Here is a 19,631-nt window from a genome sequence, read left to right as displayed (position 1 = left end):
AGAGCAATTGCTGGGGCCATGTCAGTGACCAGACACACAGCGTACCCCAGTCTGGACCAGCTGCAAGCCCACCCAGAACCGTGAGTTCCCCAAGCCATGGAGGCCAGGGCCCCTCCCCCACAGGCTGCTTCCCAGAGAGAAAAAGAAAGGGACTCTACTAGCAGCAGGGGCTGAGCGCAATAAAACTCCAAATGTAGAAACAATTAACAAATGCTGACTGCTAAAAATAGGCCCCAGCTCAGCTGAACCTCGAGTAAAAGTGGAGGTTGCTGGTTTTTGCTCCAGTGCAGAGGGGGCAGGGCTGACAGAAAAAACAGGTGTTTTTGGATCTGAAAAGGTCTGGACCCTGCAGGAAAGGAGGGGGCACATAGAACCTGGAGATACACAGAGCAATGTACCAACTTAAGCTCTTGATTGGCAAACTTGAGGAACAGGGTCCTGCTCTGAAAAGGATTTTTCTTTTTCTCTTTTGTGGCTGTGTTTCTACGGATTGATTACTCTTTGGATACAGCTGCAAGGTTCTCAGGCTCCACTGCCCCAGGCATAGGCAGAAACAAGCTTATTTGAGAGCTTGTCTGGAGCCTGTGCCTTCTCCAGGAAAGGGTGGGGCCCAGCTCAGGTGGATCCTTTCCTCAAGGAATTCAGACCCCAGGGTCTGGAAAAGTGAAGTGATTAAAGCCAGCCTACAACCTCTCCTCTGTCTCCACCATGCCCCCAGCAGGGAGAGTCTGCCGAAGTTAAAGGTACCGCATCACCTTATGCTGGTGGGACCTGCAGGCAGAAAAGCACCAAATAGGTCGGACGGTTTGAACGAGACGGAGACGGAACTGGAGCCGGGCATAGGCAGTGGTTGCGGCCACGCTGAGAGCCGAAGATGGCTGTGAACGTATATTCGACATCAGTGACCAGTGATAACTTAAGTCGACATGACATGCTGGCATGGATCAATGAGTCCCTGCAGTTGAATTTGACAAAGATTGAACAGTTGTGCTCAGGGGCTGCCTATTGTCAGTTTATGGATATGCTATTCCCTGGTTCCATTGCCTTGAAGAAGGTGAAGTTCCAAGCTAAGTTAGAACATGAATACATCCAGAACTTCAAAATACTACAAGCAGGTTTTAAGAGAATGGGTGTTGACAAAATAATTCCTGTGGACAAATTAGTGAAAGGAAAGTTTCAGGACAATTTTGAATTTGTTCAGTGGTTCAAGAAGTTTTTTGATGCAAACTATGATGGAAAAGACTATGATCCTGTGGCTGCCAGACAAGGTCAAGAGACGGCATTGGCTCCCTCTCTTGTTGCTTCAGCTCTGAATAAACCAAAGAAACCTCTCAGCTCTAGCAGTTCAGCTCCACAGAGGCCCATTTCAACACAGAGAACTACTGCAACTCCTAAGGCTGGTCCAGGTGTGGTGAGAAAGAATCCTGGTGTGGGCAATGGGGATGATGAAGCAGCTGAATTGATGCAGCAGGTCAACGTATTGAAACTTACTGTCGAAGACTTGGAGAAGGAGAGAAATTTCTACTTTGGAAAACTAAGAAACATTGAATTGATTTGTCAGGAGAATGAGGGAGAAAATGACCCTGTATTGCAGAGGATTGTGGACATTCTGTATGCCACAGATGAAGGCTTTGTGATACCTGATGAAGGGGGCCCACAGGAGGAACAAGAAGAGTATTAACAACTTGGACCAGCAGAGAAGCATCAGAATTCTTCACTCCAAATCATGTGCTTAACTGTAAAATACTCCCTTTTATTATTCTTAGAGGACTCATTGGTTTCTTTTCATAAGCAAAAAGTACCTCTTCTTAAAAAGTGCACTTTGCAGAAGTTTCACTCCTTTTCCATTAAGTATGAGTTAGGAGCTTTTACCTTGTAGCAGAGCAGTATTAACATCTAGTTGGTTCACCTAGGGAGCAAAGAGGCTGACCCTGGGGCTCACCATGTGGTTGCTGGAAATGCTGATTGCTGGAGAAGGTGTTAATGTAACACATTGAAGTGGAGACCTCAGTAGAGAAATGGAAAGACTGAATTGAATTTTAAGCTATGTGAAATCTTGGCAGAGAACATTGTAATAAATAAATGCCTTAAGAGTATTTAAAATATGCTTCCATATTTCAAAATATAAAATGTAACACGACAGATTTTATGTGTTTGACATTGTGCTTGGGAAGGAAGGGTCAGACCTTGGAACCTTTGGAACCTGCTGTTCACAAGGCTTTGCAGGACTGCTTGAATCCTTGTAGGCTTAGACATTGGCCCAAAATGAAAGTTGCTCTGTATAGCCATTTGGTGTCATTCATCAATTTCGTCCCTGCTAAAAAGCAAGAGGCATTGTTGCCTGAATGAATACAGGGTGTTTTCAACCCTGAGATATTTGAGTTTAAGAGCTCGATTTTCATTGAGCACTTCTCTGATGATTTTTCCAATTACCCCCCGAATTTCTGTGTATTGTATTTTTGGGAAATGAGGTGTGTCCTGTTTTTTAATCTTAACAACTACTTTGGGAACTTGCCCACATCTCTGGGATTTGAATGGCGGTTGTGTCCCGTTTTACTGTTTTTTAAGTTTACATATAACATGTTTCTCTTCTCTGCTCCCCTTGTCCTCTGGGGATTCTTCTTTGGCTCCTTAAAGTTTGCTGCTTAGAGTGGAAATACAGCAGGCAGGTGATGATGCTGCAAGTTCTTTCTGGACCTCTGACAAAGGGAGTGATCAGTGAAGGCCATCGCTACCTTGGATCTGCAAGGCTGGGGTGTTTTTGGTACCTGCTGTCCACAGCTCTCCACTGCTATCGGAATACTTTGCCAGTGCACTCATCTCTTTGGAGATAAATTCGTTAGTGTATTACTAAATGTTAATTTTCTTTTGCAGAAAATACAGTATTGTGACTGATTTAATTATTAATATTTAAATATTTCATTCCTTAACTCTCCCTCATTTGCTTTTGCCCACAGCCTAGCCTATTCAGTCCCTTTGACAAAATTCTGCAAAATGTGTGTCACCCACTACTGAGATTGTTCAGCCCCTGATGTATTTGTATTGCTTTGTTTCTGGTGGTAGCTTGTCCTAAAACGTGTGTAGAAAGCAGGTATTTTATGATAAATTGTTGTGTAGTGCATGCTCTGTGTGAAATTCAGAGGAAAACCCAGATTCAGTGATTAACAATGCCAAAAAAATGCAAGTAACTAGCCATTGTTCAAATGACAGTGGTGCTATTTCTCTTTTGTGGCCTTTTAGACTTTTGTTGCCCTAAAATTCCATTTTATTGGGAACCCGTTTTCCACCTGGTCTTTCTTGACAGGGTTTTTTTCTACTTTAAACAGTTTCTAAATAAAATTCTGTATTTCAAGAAAAAAAAAAAAAAAAGAAAAGAAAAGCACCAAATACTGGGCAGGATGGAAAAACACAAAGTCCAGAGACTTCATAGGAAAGCCTTTTAAACTGCTGGGTCTCACCCTCAGGGAAAACTGATGCAGGTGACTCTTTCCTCCTGAGAGGAGACCAGTTTGGTTTGGGAAAATCTGACTGGGGTCTATAATGCCTAAGTAGACCCTCCTAAGGGGTGAGAGAAAAGCACCATACAGGCAGAGCAAGAAACAAAAAAACAAGAACTGAAAAATTCTGATCTATAAAACAAAACCTAAGCTAGAGGACTAGAATAAGCTGAACTGGATGTCAAAGAATAGCTAGACAACAAAGTCATCCAAAAAGAAAATCCTCGGGAAAAAAAAAGTGAAAACAATCTCCAGAATATACTAATTAAGGTAATTAAATGCCTAGACACCAGCAAAAAATAACGAATCATACTAAGAAAATTGAAGAAATGGCCCAAAAGAACAAATCCACAATTCAAATGAGATACAGGAGTTGAAACAAGTAATTCAGAATGTTCAAACAGACATGGAAAACCTCATCAAAATGAATTGAGGGAGGATATAAAGAAGGCAAGGAATGAACACAAAGAAGAAATCGAAAGTCTGAAAAAACAAAGCACAGAACTTATGGGAATGAAAGGTACAGTATAAGAGATGGAAAAAACAATGGAAACCTACAATGTCAGATTTCAAGAGGCAGAACATAGGATTAGTGAACTGGAGGATGGGACATCTGAAATCCAACAAGCAAAAGAAAATATAGGGAAAAGAATGGAAAAATAGGAGCAAGTACTCAGGAAATTGAATGAAAACATGAAGCACATGAATATATGTGTTGTGGGTGTCCCCGAAGGAGAAGAGAAGGGAAAACTAATGGAGGAAATTATCACTTAAAATTTCCCAACTCTTATGAAAGACTTAAAATTACAGATCCAAGAAGTGCAGCATACCCCAAATACAGTTAGATCCAAATAGTTGTACTCCAAGACACTTACTAATCAGAATGTCAGATGTCAAAGAGAAAGAGAGAATCTTGAAAGCAGGGAGAGAAAAACAATCCATCACATACAAGGGAAGCCCAATAAGAATATGCGTAGATTTCTCAGCAGAAACCATGGAAGCAAGAAGACAGTGGGATGATATATTTAAGATACTAAAAAGAGAAAAACTGCCAACCAAGAATTCTATATCCTGCAAAACTATCCTTCAAAAATGAGGGGGAAATTAAAACATTTGCAGACAAAAATTCACAGAGAGAATTTGTGACCAAGAGACTGGCTCTGCAAGAAATACTAAAGGGCGCACTAAAGACAGATAAGAAAAGACAGGAGAGAGAGAGGTGTGGAGAAGAGTATAGAAATGAAGACTGTCAGTAGAGGTTAAAAGAAGAAAAATTAGATATGACATATAAAATCCAAAAGACAAAAATAGTAGAAGAAATACTGTCCATACAGTAATAACGCTAAATGTTAATGGATTAAACTCCCCAATCAAAAGACGTAGACTGGCAGAATGGCTTAAAAAACAGGACCCATCTATGTGCTGTCTACAGGAAACGCCTCTTAGACCTAAGGATAAACATAGGTTGAAAGTGAAAGGTTGGGAAAAGATATTCCATGCAAATAACAATCAGAAGAGAGCAGAAGTAGCTATACTAATATCCAACAAATTAGACTTCAAATGTAAAACAGTTAAAAGAGACAAAGAAGGACACTGTATTAATAAAAGGAACAATTCAACAAGAAGACATAACAATCGTAAATATTTATGCAGTGAGCCAGAATGCTCCAAGAACCCTGGTTTGGGGTAAGGGAATTTCATTCTAATCCTGGTTTTATAATGTACATTCTAGTTATATAATCTGAGTAATATAACACATTCAGTTCTTTGATACCAGATTCCAAATTAGCTTCCTCATTTGTGAAACACAGTATTCATTTCTGTTCTGCTTGCCTCACAGGACAGCCATGAAGAGGTTTGTACAGACCACATATACATACACGAACATACCCATGCTTCAGATAACCCTAACCTTTCCATTTCTTTCCAGGTGTATAGATTCCACAACAAAGCATGTCTTTTTGTCCCTTGCCCTGCTCTGGTCCAAGTCTTTTTGTTGTTGTTGTTTTCCTTTGTACCATTACTACAGTGTGCTGCCCATCTCCTGACAATCCTTCCTCATAGACTGCCATATAAGCCTTTCTAAAATGCGTCTCTAATAAGGTCTTCTCTCCTCTAAAATTTCCCATGGGTGCCCATTATACATTTAGGGAGCTCATGATCCATCCTCAGTCAACCCTATAGCCATTTTCCTTATTACATAGCCCTCCCCTGATCACAAAGCATAACACTTTTGATATCCTCACAGGTTAGCTCGCTGATCTACAAATTTGCTATTTCTCATTTAGATGCCCTTGAATAAGCTGATATCTCTGCTTGGAATGCCCCCTTTCCCTATCTCTTTTTGGAAAAATATTATTTTTCCTTCAAGTCTCAACCCAAGCATAGCTTTGAACACAGAGCTTTTTTTTTCCCCCACATAATAGGAAGAGGACTTTTCCTCCACAGTGATTCTTCTCATTGCTTATTCTTCTCTTGAAGGCATTCACCATAAATGGTCTTATACTGTGGTTATCTGTAAACATGCCATGTCTCCTTTACTGGGCTGGGACCATCAAGAGGCAAGACTGTATCTTACTCATTTGCAACTCCTTAGCACTTAAAAAGGCCTGGAATATTGTAGACACCCAATGAATGCTAGTTAAATAGGTTGCTACGGTGAGAATGGGCATGTAATACATGAGGTTAAGTTGTAAGCATGGTTTGTAATAGTGCCAAATTTTAATTATGTGTGGAGTATATATAAAGTATGTGAATGACTTGTGGTGTGTGGGGAAGGGTGTTTGCCTTTTAACTTATTCCATTTGAGCCTGTGACTGAGAATGTAGGGTACAGCTGTATTATGGTTTATAAGAGGAATAGTTTACATGTGTGGTGTGTGTATTTGTACCATATGAACACAAAAGAAACCCCAGGCCTTGCCCTTTCTACTCCAGCCAAGCTGGTCCTTTTCCATGGCATTGGGCTTATCCCTTCTTGTGTCCCCTGACTCCTGTTTTCTTACCTTAAGTATACATCGGTCTCCAGCCCATGGGCTCCTTGTTCAACAGCTTTCTCAAAGGCCATCATGGTGTTTTCAGGCCCCACCTGTGGAAGAAAAGGACATCAGGACTATGCCTCAGAGAATCTACTGCCAGCATCCCTCCCATGACAGGGATGGAGCTCAATAATGAAAGGGCTTTAGGAAACGGAACTAGACAATATAGGCTCCCTATACAAAGACCCTGCCTACATTCCCTTCTACCCAATCTGATTCTGGGACCCTGATCATCTGAGGCAATGTCATTGGGCAGGTAAAGATAAAGAGACTGGGACTCAGGTGACCAGGGTTCATGCCAGCCTCTACAATTAACTTTTTATTCTTCATCATCTGAAGCCAACTTCTTTCACTTTACAAGGGTTCCTATGGTTTCAAGGTCCCCTTCTCTTACCCACACACATCTATACTCACCCATGTCCATTTTGCTCAGACCTACCATGGGGGCACCTCTATGTGCAAAGAAGGCTGGCTTGGGCCCCAGATTCTCCTTCTCCAGGATGCAGGGAGAATAAATCCTCAGTGGCAACAAGTAGAGAAAAAAAAGGATAATAATAAAGGCGAGTCCAATAGCCACTTGTAGAGCTGAAAAATTTGTAAGGAGGAGGAAATGAGATTAAAGGAAATGAGGCATGGGGAACCATCCCAAGCAATTGACTATCCCACAGCAGCACTCTGAGTAAATACCCAGTTCTTGACTCTGATGATTGGCTGATTAGCCTCTACTTCTGTCACATTCCCACCTACCTTCAAAGGACTTGGATGTGAAAGTACAGGACTGTCCAAACATATGATATTATTATTAAATAATAATAATTATAATTATTTAATTATAATATTATTATTAAAGCAGCATTACTGGAACTTGAAATTGACAGGGAGATGAGTTATGCAGGCAGAAGGAAGGGAAAGAAGGAAAGGGAATGTCAAGAAGCAGCTTCTTTATGGAGGAGGTCTTCAGCTACTTCTGAGAAAACCCTTAAGCCTATAAAACGGTCCTATATTTAAGGCAGTAGAGAATAGTGGAAGGGGCACTGGGTGGCAGAAATGTGTGTTCAAGATCAGGCTTTGCTACTTTCTAATTATGTGACTAAGCACTTTGCTTAATCTCTTTGCGGCTTCATTTTCTTTTCTAAAATGGGGTTATCTCATTACTAACAACTACCTCACAGAGTTGCCTAATAAGTACTCAATAAACATTCAATATTTACTTCTCTCTCTCACACACACACACTCACACACACACACACAAAACACAGCCCCTTTATCATTGGCCATTCCCCAACACATGGTATTTTAGACCTCTGAGGATTTTGGCCCTCCCCTGACCATAAAGCATAACACTTTTTTTAATTTTTACATTTTAAGTTATCACCTATGCTTCAACGACTTTCAAAACAAGGTCTTTAGTTCTAACCTTTCAACTTTGTGACTTTGTTACATCTCTTGATTTTTCTTCTGTCATAAAAGATCATCCTGTATCTTCTTAATCTAACTAAATTTAGGAAGTGAAAAAGAAAAGACTTGATTATTGTCTCCTTTAAGTTTTTGCTGCAGACATATTGCCTAAACTTCACCCTCCACACACATATACACACATGTACAAAAACACACACACAATGGTACTACCATCAATCCAGTCTTTCTTTAACCTGAGTCCCCTCACAAGTCAGGAAGTAAATATCCCTTATTTAACTGATGATAAACAGGGAGACCTAGAGAGAAGATCCTACTGGTTTCTCAGCAGGAATGGTGAGCAAGAACTCCATTCTCAAAATGATTTAGTGTATGGCTCTGATTCTCCTTTGTTTCCATTACATTAAGGCAAAGAATGGAGAAGAAACTAATGGCCAAGCCAGAAATTTCTGCCTCAGGTGTGAAAGGGACTCACAAGGGCCTGCTTTGAGTTACTAGGGTGTGACCAGAGATCTTTGGACCTGTTATAAATTCATTAGTTGAAACTAGAAACGTTTGTCAAACTGAAAGAACTATAACTCCTGAAAGCACACTAGTCAAATAAAATGGTTAACACTGCCCTCACCCATCTCATGACAGTCAATGTGTAACCACACAAAGAAAAATCTTATTTTCCTAGCAAGTGACTCCCTCTTTAGAAGAAGACCGGTTCAGTTAGGGAAATACTGTAACAGACCACTCAAAGTAGGGAGTGAGACTTCCAAGAGCATGCCTGAATAACAAGTTAAAATATTTCAAAGAGGCGCAGGGATGGCTGCTACCAAGTTTCTGTTTTGCTGAATGGAGAATGTAAGCTAAAACCAGAGCTGAACAGTCAGGCAGAGTTCATCACCATTGCATACCTTCTCCTTCCAACTGAGCCAAGTAGAAGGCCACAGGCCAGGAAAAGAGAATCATCACAATTACGCAGCACAGGTGCACAAAAGGAGCAAAGACCTGGAAAAAAGTCAAAATTCAGGCTGTATGTTCCTGCAGACAGTGCTAGAGTTGCAGGATAATGCTTACCTGAATTGACAGCCCAAATGTCAGCCACTTGTCCCTCCAAAATATGCATAAAACACACAGCAAAAAGAGGCATAGCATATTCACTAGTAGAACCAGGATCTGGGGAAACAGAAAGATATCTCCTGACTTCCCGGCCCCAGGCTTTGACCAGCACTGTTTTGGGAGATTAAATGTGTGTACCCAACAATGTCAGGGTCCTTATCTCCTCACTCTTTTAATTGAACCATCCTGAAAATCCCAATACTGGAAGGATCCAGTCATTCATGTTCTCTGCTCCTAAGTCTTTGCTGGATGGAAAAAATTACACAGCATGTGGTCTGCTGTCATTATTAATTTATGACCTCTAGCCTCATGTGGGCATTCAGCACTGCTTGGCATCCCTCACTCATTCTTGACAATGGCCATTATAAATCACTTCTTCATACCACTCAATAAAATTATAAATAAATAATATTTTAAATTACCTTTTTAATATGTATTTTCTCCAACAGACTATAAGCTTCATGAGGCCAAGGAAAATATTTGTATTATTGATCATTGTATCCTCAAGGTCTTACAGAATGTCTGGCACATAGTAAGTATCAAACAAATATTTGTTGAATACATGAAAAATGCTGCCTGCCAGAAAGCTATATACTTCAATAGAGAACACTAAGACAAAAAGACTTAAATTCCTCCACTTCAAACATAGTTTTTCTAAATCTATGTTGCCCTGTAGAGAGTGCTCAGTTCCCTCCTTTCCATTATCTCTGTATCTATCCAAGTAATTGAATCCATAATTAAACCTTCTCAAAAAATAACTCTAGGCCCCAATTCCTTCAATGGTTAAGTCTACCAAACATTTAAGGAGGAAATATTTCTGATCTTTAACATTCTTTCACAGAACAGGAAAAGAGAGAACTTTCTAACTTGTCTTACAAAGCAAAGAAAAACTGATACCCAAACTCAACAGGGACATTTCAAGGAAAAAAAAATGTATAGGCCAATCCCTCTTAAGTACATAGATGCAAATATCTTAACCTATTAACAAACCGAATACATTACAGTTAGGTTTTGTGGTGTAACATAAAGGATTGAATTGTCAACTCAAAGTCGCATGAATCACAGATCTTATCCAACAACAAACCTTAATGATTTAAAGAACACAGGCAATTTAAGGTACAGACAAAATATTTCCCTTAGAGAAACCTGATCCTGTCAAACACAGCTTGTTATAAAGGTTTTTCCTCTCTTGCATTAAAATACATTCTGGTTTTGGAATTAAAATGTGAGGTGTGGTTCTAATTATGTATGTGGAAACACTGCTTCACAGAAGGAGTCATTCTGATTACAGAGCATCCCTCTCCTATAGTATACCCTATTAATTATACAACTCCAGGCAGCCATGGCTCCCATCCCATAAACCTATAAATTCCAGGGTGATTTACAATAAGCAGTCTAGATATACTGAGTATATCCTATTAAGAATTTTGATATGTAAGGACTCACTATTAACTTTTGACTACAAATATCTTTACAGTGTTTCCCAGCAGGTCTAGTTATTAGCATCTTTACAAGGAATTTTGATTGAGGTCATACAGTCTCCCTGGGAATCCCTAGGTAGAAGGGATATGGGTTATAGGCCTACTGCTAACCCTGTCTTTCCCAGGGTTTATTCTGAGTACCTTAAAGTTGAAACTCCAAGCACCACAGACTCTCCCTTGTCAAAAGAAGCAGTCTCTCCTTCTAGGACTGATAAGCATGATCCATATTTGCTTAAAAGCCCAATCATGATTGTTAGCTCCTAAGGGAATGCCAACTCTTCTCATATCCCACCCTCTATCACCTCTCACTGCCTAGACTTATAACCAGAACTAGACCAAAGAATGCCTGAGGGGATGTAGGCATACAAAAGAATGGCAAGATTTTGCTAATAAATATTGGTAGAAATCTTGTAGGATAGGTGTGGAAATAAATCATAATGGTGCTAGACCAGAATAAAAGAAGATAATTTTAGACATGCTAAATTCATTGATATGGGTGCACTTACCAGAGATTCCAGAGTCGATATACATGAATCCATGTATTAAGCAGCTTGGAGTGGTTATAATTGGTTGTCTCAACCCTTGGTTTAATAGTGGCCTACGTTTAATGCAACTGAGATGCCAACAATTTCTTGGTATGGCACAGAAGAAATTTATCCATAGACTTAGGGTAAAAAGGTTTCTAGAATGGTATCACCTATAATCAGCTCACCCACCCCCTATCATGTTCTCTGGGAAGTCTCAGAGGACACTGAAAAATGCTCTGGTGAGGAAAGTGCCAGCATCCTTGAAAAATATGGTAGTGGCCAGCCTCTAGGCCTGAATAAAGGTGAGAGACTCTGCCAATGAAATGGGCTTTCTGATCTCGAATGGGATGATGAGATCCTGCTATGGCAGAGGTCAAATAGCAGCACTTGACTGCCAGGGGCAAAAGTGGGCATGATTTCTATAATAGACACAAGCCTGGAATGGTAATCAGAATTGTTTAACCTTCAGGTATTCTTGGCGGTGACTAATTGATCATGGTGTCCCAAAATAGATAGTGATCTCACTAGGGCCTATTTATTCACCTCTCAACTATATTCTTTCCCTAGAAGACCTCATGACTTCAACTTACATCTTTTCTGACACCTCCTAAATTTATGTTTCTAGTTCATATTTCTCATTTGAACAAAAGGGGATATAATGGCATCACTCAGTTTTTTTAAAGTGTTCCTGGATTTGGGGAAATGCAAGGAACAGTATCTGAAATATGCCTGAGAACAAAATGAGAGGAGCTATGCTGAAAACGAGCTGCATGTCCACAGATGGTGGGGAAGAGCTGCCTGTTTTCTGGGGACCAGATATGGACCCTTTGAAACAAATCACTGTAGTATCATCTTAAAAGGATCCCACCTGAGGAAGGGACAAAAGGACCTTAATAGAGAAATTTCAAGTGGGGTATAGGAATCCAAACACTGGCTTTATCAATAGAATTGTAGTCAAGGTTTTCAGCAGAAGAGTCTCTGAAAACACAGAGTAGCAACCCTGATAGAAAGAGCCAGTAACCATGTATTTACCTAGTCCGGAGAGAATCACTCCTGATTACCCTCTTGTCCCTCTTTGTGCGACTGTGCTTTTTGGTCCTAATTTCCTCTCCCCTGGGTCCTATTCTGGTAGAGGAGAGGTAAGAGTACCAGCATGCCCTCTCCATCACTGCAGGCTTCCAGGCTGGGATCAGTTTCAAACAGGAGATGGGAGAAGTTTTATGATTAATAAAAGCTGAAGTCTGGTTTACTATAATGAACATAAAAATTTAACTACATGAAATAGGAATGTTCTTGTAACTAAAAGGGATTGGAAAATTAACAGAACTTGTCAAAAATTTTATTGGTGTGGGAAGAGTGAATTTAACAGAGAATAGTAAGAAAGATAGTTTGAGTTCAGTGTCTTCAGTAAACCAGTTACATGGTTAGAAATTTAATTACCTCAGTTAAAACCATGCAAGTGGATCTCTTCTCTCTAAGGGAAACCACGAAAGAAAGGAAGACTCTGTTTAACACTGAGTGCTATGGAGGCACATTCTGTCCATGTCTTAAGGGTGCTTATGAGGGTTCAGACGGCCTACCTTATGACACCAGTGCAGGTATAACTCGGCTCCTTCCCAAAACAATAAACATGCAATTACCTGCAAAGAGGAAGGAGGAGGAAATTTGAAATCACCAAGATGCTGCTCAAGGCACTGCTCTGTAGCTCAAAATTCCTTTCCCAATCTGGCACTACATTCATTTCTTCTATCTGCACTTTTCAGCCATCTGGAATTTGCCATGTTGTCCCTCTGCCTGAGGAGCTCTCCCTCTCCATTCTACCCATTCTTCAAAGCTTGTTCAAATCTCACCTCCCATTTCGATCTTTCACCAGCACCCCAGCAAGAATTATAATCTCCTCTGAGATTTCCTAACGATCACCACACCGACATCCTTCCTGGGTTCCTGACAATTTCTTCCCCGTGGGTTGGACTTTATTCCTGCTATTACTAAAATCCTCTTGTGAGAGAACAGAGGTTGGGAAGGGCATTTACAAGCATCTTTTCAGAACTGCTTCTTGAGGAAAGAGTATATAAAACAACCACTACCACACACTGTTGTTCGCACTAGTACAAACTCAATAAATCTTAGGTAGATTTGAATCTAAAGCTAGCCAATCATCAAGTCAGTGGGAGACAGAATGTGAAAACTGGAGTCTTCAGATACCTAAGATATCAATGATAATTCAAATATGTATGGTACTTTACCTTTTAATCAAAATCTCATGTGAATGATTTCATTTGTTCTTTACTCAGTTCTATGAAAAACCATTTTATTAAATAGTATTATTCCCATCTGAAAGAAAGGAAACTGAGGCCCAAAATAACTTAGAGTTGTAAATAGAACCCAGGTTTCTCTCTTGTTTACTGTTATTGCCATTGTAGATACTCAAAGAAGTAGGGTAGATGATAAAGTTTCAAGTTAAAATATATTGTTTTATTGGACATGAACTCATTCCCACCTTAGAAGCTAACTATACCATGTCATGATTACTCCGCGTGAAAGTGACACAATTCAGTGGCCAGGATTTGGCCCAAAGCACATCCTTCATCTGCATTTTCTCTATTAAAAAAAAAAATGTTTCTAATTGGGTTTTTTTTGGGGGGGGGGGAGGCTATAATCTACCTTACACACCACAACATCCAGAATGATTTTCCTAAAATAGAAACCTGTTTTATCCTAACCACTTTCCAAGTCTTCCAAAATCTTTAGCAAACCTACCTTTCCTACTATTCTTCATCATGCCTACATTCTAACTAGACATACCCTCCTACCTAGACATAACACAAACTTTTCTCTCTGCCTCGGTCATACTGTTCCCTCAGCCTGGAATGTTCTTTCTATCCCTTTATCTGCATGTCCAAATCTAATATTCTCTTCCAGATCCAACTCCAGTGTCACCTCCTTCAATTCCCTTAATCCTCTTGGCTTTAAGTCACCTCTTCCTTCTCAGAACCCCTGCAGAATTTTATTTAGACCTCTCCAGTGCTCTGCCATATATCAGTTACTTTTTGTCTACAACTTAATTGTTTTACTAGATTCTAAGCATATGGTGGGAAGGAGCTATTTTAACTTTGTATCTCATGCCTATATCTCTATAAAGTACTCTCTAGATGAAAACAGAAGCTACATGTTTTGTTGATCTCTGCATACTCAGCACTTAGTAATATGTTCTGTTTATGTAATGTTTAATAAATTTTGCTGAAAGAAAAATTTAATGCAAATGGCAACTGATTTGGGGATTTGGTTCTTAAACAGGAAATCACTGGAGACATGGAACAGTGAAATCAGAAAAAGATACCTGCCTTGTACATAAGTGGGTACTGAAAAACTAAAGTTTTTTCTCCCATTAGCTTTCCATTTCCACAGCCTTTTGTCTTACCTGGCCTGAAATTTTCACAGTATATTACACTATTGTGTCAGGCAACACAGGCAGGGTCACTATTGCTAGAAAACTTACGCTAAAGTTCTGGGCTAGATGATCAGTATTTGCACATTAGAACAGAATTAACAAGCTAGCTAATTTGTCCGGTACAGAAAAACTGATTCTCGGGGGACAAAATATGAAATATTCCATATTTCATATGAAGGTATTACTAATTGGAAGGTATTGCTAATCGGAAGTGTGTGTGTCGAAAATAATGATACTGAGTGAGCTATGGGTTGGGCTATGAAAAGGGATTAGGAAGTGAATGTCCTGCCAACCTTTAAAAGGACCATCCCATATGCCCTTAGTCATCTAATAGTACAAGCCTTTTTGTCCTCAATCCCATATGCCTAAAATTCAAATAACTGATACAATTCCCAACTCTGTTGAGACAGGATTATCTTAGATTCCAGAGGTTCCTAGCACCAACTGAATACCAAGCCGGGTACAGGAGCACCCCGTGAGAATACTAAGGAAGAGAACGGGAGAAAGAGGACGCATTACTCACCAATAGCAACGTAGAGTAGGCAGCCAGAATCCCAGCTATTGACAGAAAAACAAGGGACCAGAAGAACCAGAATCCTGTATTTAGAAAAACGGCCCTGCAAAAATGTGTTTCAATCCTTAAAATAAACCAGAAAGCATTAGAGTGTCTGACAAAGATAGGAATAAGACCAGACTGGACGAAGCAGAAGAGAACAGAGAAAGATAGGAAAGAAGGGATTTGGGAAAAGATTCAGGAAAAGCTTTAGTGATTTAGTTGAGGAGTTTGCACTATGCCCCATAGGTAATTAAGTACATTAACGGGGTCTGTGTAAGTGACAGGATTTTTTAAAAGAGTTATTTAGAATACATACATATATACAGCATAACATTTTTTAATTTATTTATTTATATTGTGAAATATAATGTATAAGCAAAAAAGTAATGTTTCAAAGTACACCGCAACAATTTCAGAGTTTGGTATGGGTTACAATGGAATTGTAAAACAGGGTTTTGTTCTAATTGTTCCAAGACACTGGAGACTAAAAGAAATATCATACAATGATTCAGCAATCAAACTCATTTGTTAAACGCTATGTTCTCTGTTATAACTCCACCTTCTCCTTTGATCTTTCTCCTAATCTTTTGGGGTATTTGGGCTATGCCCATTCTAATTTTTTCATGTTGGAAGGGTCTGTCAATAATATGGGATGGGGGACGGAATTAGTTGATGTTCGGGAGAGGCTGGCCCCTCTGGGTTTCAGGATTTATCTGGCCTAGGAACACATTTGGAGGTTCTAGGTTTCTGGAAAGTAATTATAGAGCATGGAACCTTTGCAGAATCTCAGAGCTGTGGTAGTTAGAGTCAGTTGTCAACTTGGCCAGGTGAAGGCACCTAGTTCTGTTGCTGTGGACATGAGCCAATGGTATGTGAACCTCATCTGTTACTGATTACATCTGCAGTCGGCTAGGAGATATGCCTGCTGCAATGAATGATGTTTGACTTAACTGGCTGGTGCTTAAATGAGAGAGTGCAACGTGGCACAGCCCAAGCAGCTCAGCATACCTCATCTCAACACTTGCAGCTCAGCCTAGGCCTTTGGGGATGCAGAAAGAAATCACCCCGGGGAAAATTACTGGAACCCAGAGGCCTGGAGAAAAGACCAGCAGAGGTCGCCCTGTACCTTCCCACGTAAGAAAGAACCTCAGTTGAAAGTTAGCTGCCTTTCCTCTGAAGAACTAATGAAATAAATCCCATTTTATTAAAAGCCAATCCATCTTTGGTGTGTTGCAGTCTGGCAGCTAGCGAACTAGAACAGAGCCCTAGGTGTTTTTAGGTTTAGCAGAAATGGTTTGGGTTGGGGATTAATAAACTATTGGCAATTAGCACTAACTGAAGTCTACATAAACATAGCCTCCAGAATAGTCTCTTTTTTGTTGTTATTGAAGCATTTTATTTCTAACATTAAATTACATTTTCTGAATATTTTTATAAGAACTGAAAAATGCCACATACTGCTGTTTGCCACAAAATCATACACCACTGTTCTAGTTTGTAAGCTGCCGGAATGCAATATACTCAGAAATGGAATGGCTTTTAAAAAGGGGAATTTATTAAGTTGCAAGTTTACAGTTCTAAGGCCATGAAAATGTCCAAATTAAGGCAAGGCTATAAGAGTGTCCAAATTAAGGCATCCAGCAAAAAAAACCTTGGTTCAAGAAGGCCGATGATGTTTAAGGTTTCTCTCTCAGCTGGTAGGCACATGGTGAACATGGTGATGTCTGCTAGCTTTTTCTCCAGACTTCTCCTACAGCTTCCCCAGGGGCGTTTTCTTTCTTCATCTGCAACAGCCTCTGCCTGTGTGGGCTCTGTGGGTTTTGTTGACTCGGAAGCTTCTTCCAAAATGGTTCCCTCTTAAAGGGCTCCAGTAAGCAACCCCATCTTGAATAGGTGGAAACACATCTCCATGGAAACCATCTAATCAAAAGTTACCACCCACAATTGGGTGGGTCACATCTCCATGGAAACAATCAGAAAGATCCCATCCAGCAATACTGAATGAGGATTAAGGACATGGCTTTTCTGAAGTCCAAAAAGCTTCAAAACGGCACAACCATAAAGTAAAATACAACCAACTGAATTTATCCATGTTTCCCAATAATTCCATGTGACCTTGGATATTTTTCTATATATTTTATTCTAATTCATTAAGCAGATTAGGGAAACCGATTTATAATGAGTTGTTTCATCTTTAAAATTACCTTGTATATACTGCCCCTCCTTTCCAGAAAATCCAGTGCTAAAGTAAAAAATGATGTAACATAGCATTTCAGAGGCCCAAAGAAATCTGTAACCTTAATTTCCCAAATATCAATTTCAAATTACTGCCTACATAAACAAAAAGACTCAAAGAGCCAAAAATCACATAGTTAGCAGGAAGAAAAATATATGAAATGAATATTACTTAACTAGAACTTTTTTTAGTCTGGCATTGAACATACACAATCACAGAGTTTAGATATTTCAGGTACATAATTACATGAAAAATAAATACTTTTCAAGCTCTTTCATAGTTGAAATTGGAGTTAAATATTCTCAGGGGAGAGGAGTCCCAAGAATTTTTTTGTTCTTTAAGAAACTGTTGTATATAAATGAACTGCTATAGGTTCAACTAAATCTTGAACAAACCTATAGTAGTGTTTTTTCTAAAAGTGCAATGCAATATGGATGGTCATCACTGTTCATAAAGTGAAAGGATGGAATGGTAAAGGTAGATTCAATCTCCTATAAGTGTACAGTTATAAAACAATTTAAATGGAAAAAATAAAAGAATAACTCAATACTGACCATCGTTTAAAAGAAAAAAGAACTAATAAAAAATGCTGAAGAACAAGAATATCTTCTCTTAAGAAGGAGAAAAGTATTATCCAATTAAAAAATGACACTACAGATTTGAAAGATACTCATTTTTCTTTTACTTAAAATACAAACAAAAACAGTGGAAGGAGGAAGTCAAGACCATTTAGAATTGAGGCAGATCTATGTAAAAATGGAAGAGGGTACAATGATTTCACCTCATGAAGGAAATAACTGAAATGAAATTTCACTAGTCTTCATGTGTATAATAAGCTGTATTAATGTAAAAAATATCAATGCACAGTTATCAAAAATACAAAGTCTGGATTTTTCCTCTAAGGTTTATTAATAGACTACCAAAACTCTGTTTAATGCATTTACTTCTACAAGCCTCTGTTTAGGAGTACATGATATACAAATACCTACATACATACTAATATTTTAAAAATCATGTCTCATCTGAAACTAGGATATGCTTTTTACCCATACTTAACATGTTTTATTTCCATCACAAGATACTTAAGACCTTCCTAAGTGATACATTTTAGAAAATTTTGAAAGAGTTTTTAATCAACATAAAAAAGAATCTTGATTTTTAAATGAAATCTTTTTAGTACTGTGGTATGATGGTTTTAACAGTGAAGCATAAATATAGTAATTACACTGTACTGTTTAAACTAATTCACAACTATAGGAAAATGACTGATTTTTAAAATATTGCCAACATGAGTAGTTATGAGCAGTGAAATACTAGAAAACAGTGAATGAATAAATAAGATGATTTTTTAGCAGTGGTCATTCATTATCTTGCTTTCAGAAACCTGGAAGAAATGGTCTTCTTTAAGTTTCAAATGTCCTGGTAATTGTAGTCATTTCTGAGCTTCCTCAATAGCACCTTGAATTGCTGAAGTAAGTGATTCTAAAGAATCAAAATTCTCTTCCAGTCTAAAGTAGCTAACGATGATCATATTGAGCATTTCTCCATAGAAGTCCTCTTTCAAGGTATCCATGATGTGAGTTTTCATGGACTTTTTCATATTCTTGCATAGGATTCCATCCTATGCTCACCACCATCTTATGCACATCTGCACTTCCAACACTGGCCCAATCATAATAAATGCCAGTGGATACAGCAGTTGGAAGATTATCAACTACTTCCTCAGGAAAGTTAGCAGTAGGGATTCCCAGCTGCTTGGAGCGACAATCAAAGCCCTGCACCACCTGGCTGTGGCAGAAATAGGGTAGGTGCCTCATGATGCCACCTGCTTGTGGCACGGTATCCAGCATGGTGGCAGTCTAGGCCCTCCCAGACCAAAGAGAGGACAAGGAAGGGAGCTCGGCCACTCGGGCACACAACTGCCCAGGTGGCTCTGATGAATCACCACAGGGGGTCCCTCATGTCGCTGACCCAACAGAAGCTACCGGGTGCCTGGGAGGTTATGTTTCACAGAATAGTCTCGACTCTATTTGGTCTCTCTTAGCCACTGATGCCCTATTTTATTACACTTCTTTTACCTCTTTGGTGAGGAAGGCATTGTCGAACCCACAGTACCAGGGCCAGATTCATCCCTGGGAGTCATGCCCCATGGTGTCAGGGAGATTTTCACCTGGGAATGCCATGGAATAGAAAGGAATTTCCTCAAGAAGTTAAAGGGAATACATGAAAAACCCATAACTAACATCATACTCAATGGGGAAAGACTGAAAGCTTTAACCCCTCTAAGATCAGGAACAAGACAAAGATGCCCACTGTCACCACT

General features: G+C 39.4%; 2 protein-coding genes and 1 pseudogene across 9 annotated transcripts in view; 1 reads left to right on the top strand and 2 right to left on the bottom strand.

Annotated features, from left to right (window-relative positions):
- The window catches only part of GDPD4 (glycerophosphodiester phosphodiesterase domain containing 4), a 220,157-nt gene that overhangs the window by 157,511 nt on the left and 43,015 nt on the right, over positions 1-19,631 (bottom strand). The window contains exons 3-10 of one of the 8 annotated variants that reach the window (XM_077113505.1): positions 15,040-15,133; positions 12,646-12,705; positions 12,098-12,248; positions 9,016-9,114; positions 8,853-8,946; positions 7,952-8,029; positions 6,974-7,119; positions 6,502-6,584 (exon numbers count right to left, since the gene is read on the bottom strand). In XM_077113505.1, coding sequence (XP_076969620.1) covers positions 6,502-6,584; positions 6,974-7,119; positions 7,952-8,029; positions 8,853-8,946; positions 9,016-9,093 — 479 coding nt within the window. In that variant the 5' untranslated portion in view covers positions 9,094-9,114; positions 12,098-12,248; positions 12,646-12,705; positions 15,040-15,133. The remainder of the gene's footprint in view (positions 1-6,501; positions 6,585-6,973; positions 7,120-7,951; positions 8,030-8,852; positions 8,947-9,015; positions 9,115-12,097; positions 12,249-12,645; positions 12,706-15,039; positions 15,134-19,631) is intronic. The other 7 variants (XM_077113504.1, XM_077113503.1, XM_077113507.1 and 4 more) reach the window with 7 other exon arrangements.
- On the top strand, positions 802-2,142 carry LOC143644464 (microtubule-associated protein RP/EB family member 1). Its single transcript, XM_077113495.1, has one exon. It carries the CDS (start codon positions 875-877, stop codon positions 1,679-1,681), a length of 807 nt encoding a protein of 268 aa, XP_076969610.1. The 5' UTR covers positions 802-874; the 3' UTR covers positions 1,682-2,142.
- On the bottom strand, positions 18,657-19,502 carry LOC143643450 (riboflavin kinase pseudogene; annotated as a pseudogene).

The sequence above is a fragment of the Tamandua tetradactyla genome, chromosome 8 (assembly GCF_023851605.1).
Source record: "Tamandua tetradactyla isolate mTamTet1 chromosome 8, mTamTet1.pri, whole genome shotgun sequence".
In the NCBI taxonomy this organism is placed as follows: Eukaryota; Metazoa; Chordata; class Mammalia; order Pilosa; family Myrmecophagidae; genus Tamandua; species Tamandua tetradactyla.
Note: the sequence above shows the minus strand (reverse complement) of the source record. Positions and strands in the feature narration are given on the sequence as shown.

What these genes read in the sequence shown, in the direction of transcription:
- LOC143644464 (XM_077113495.1), top strand. Translation starts at nt 875, where the DNA reads ATGGCTGTGAACGTATATTCGACATCAGTGACCAGTGATAACTTAAGT.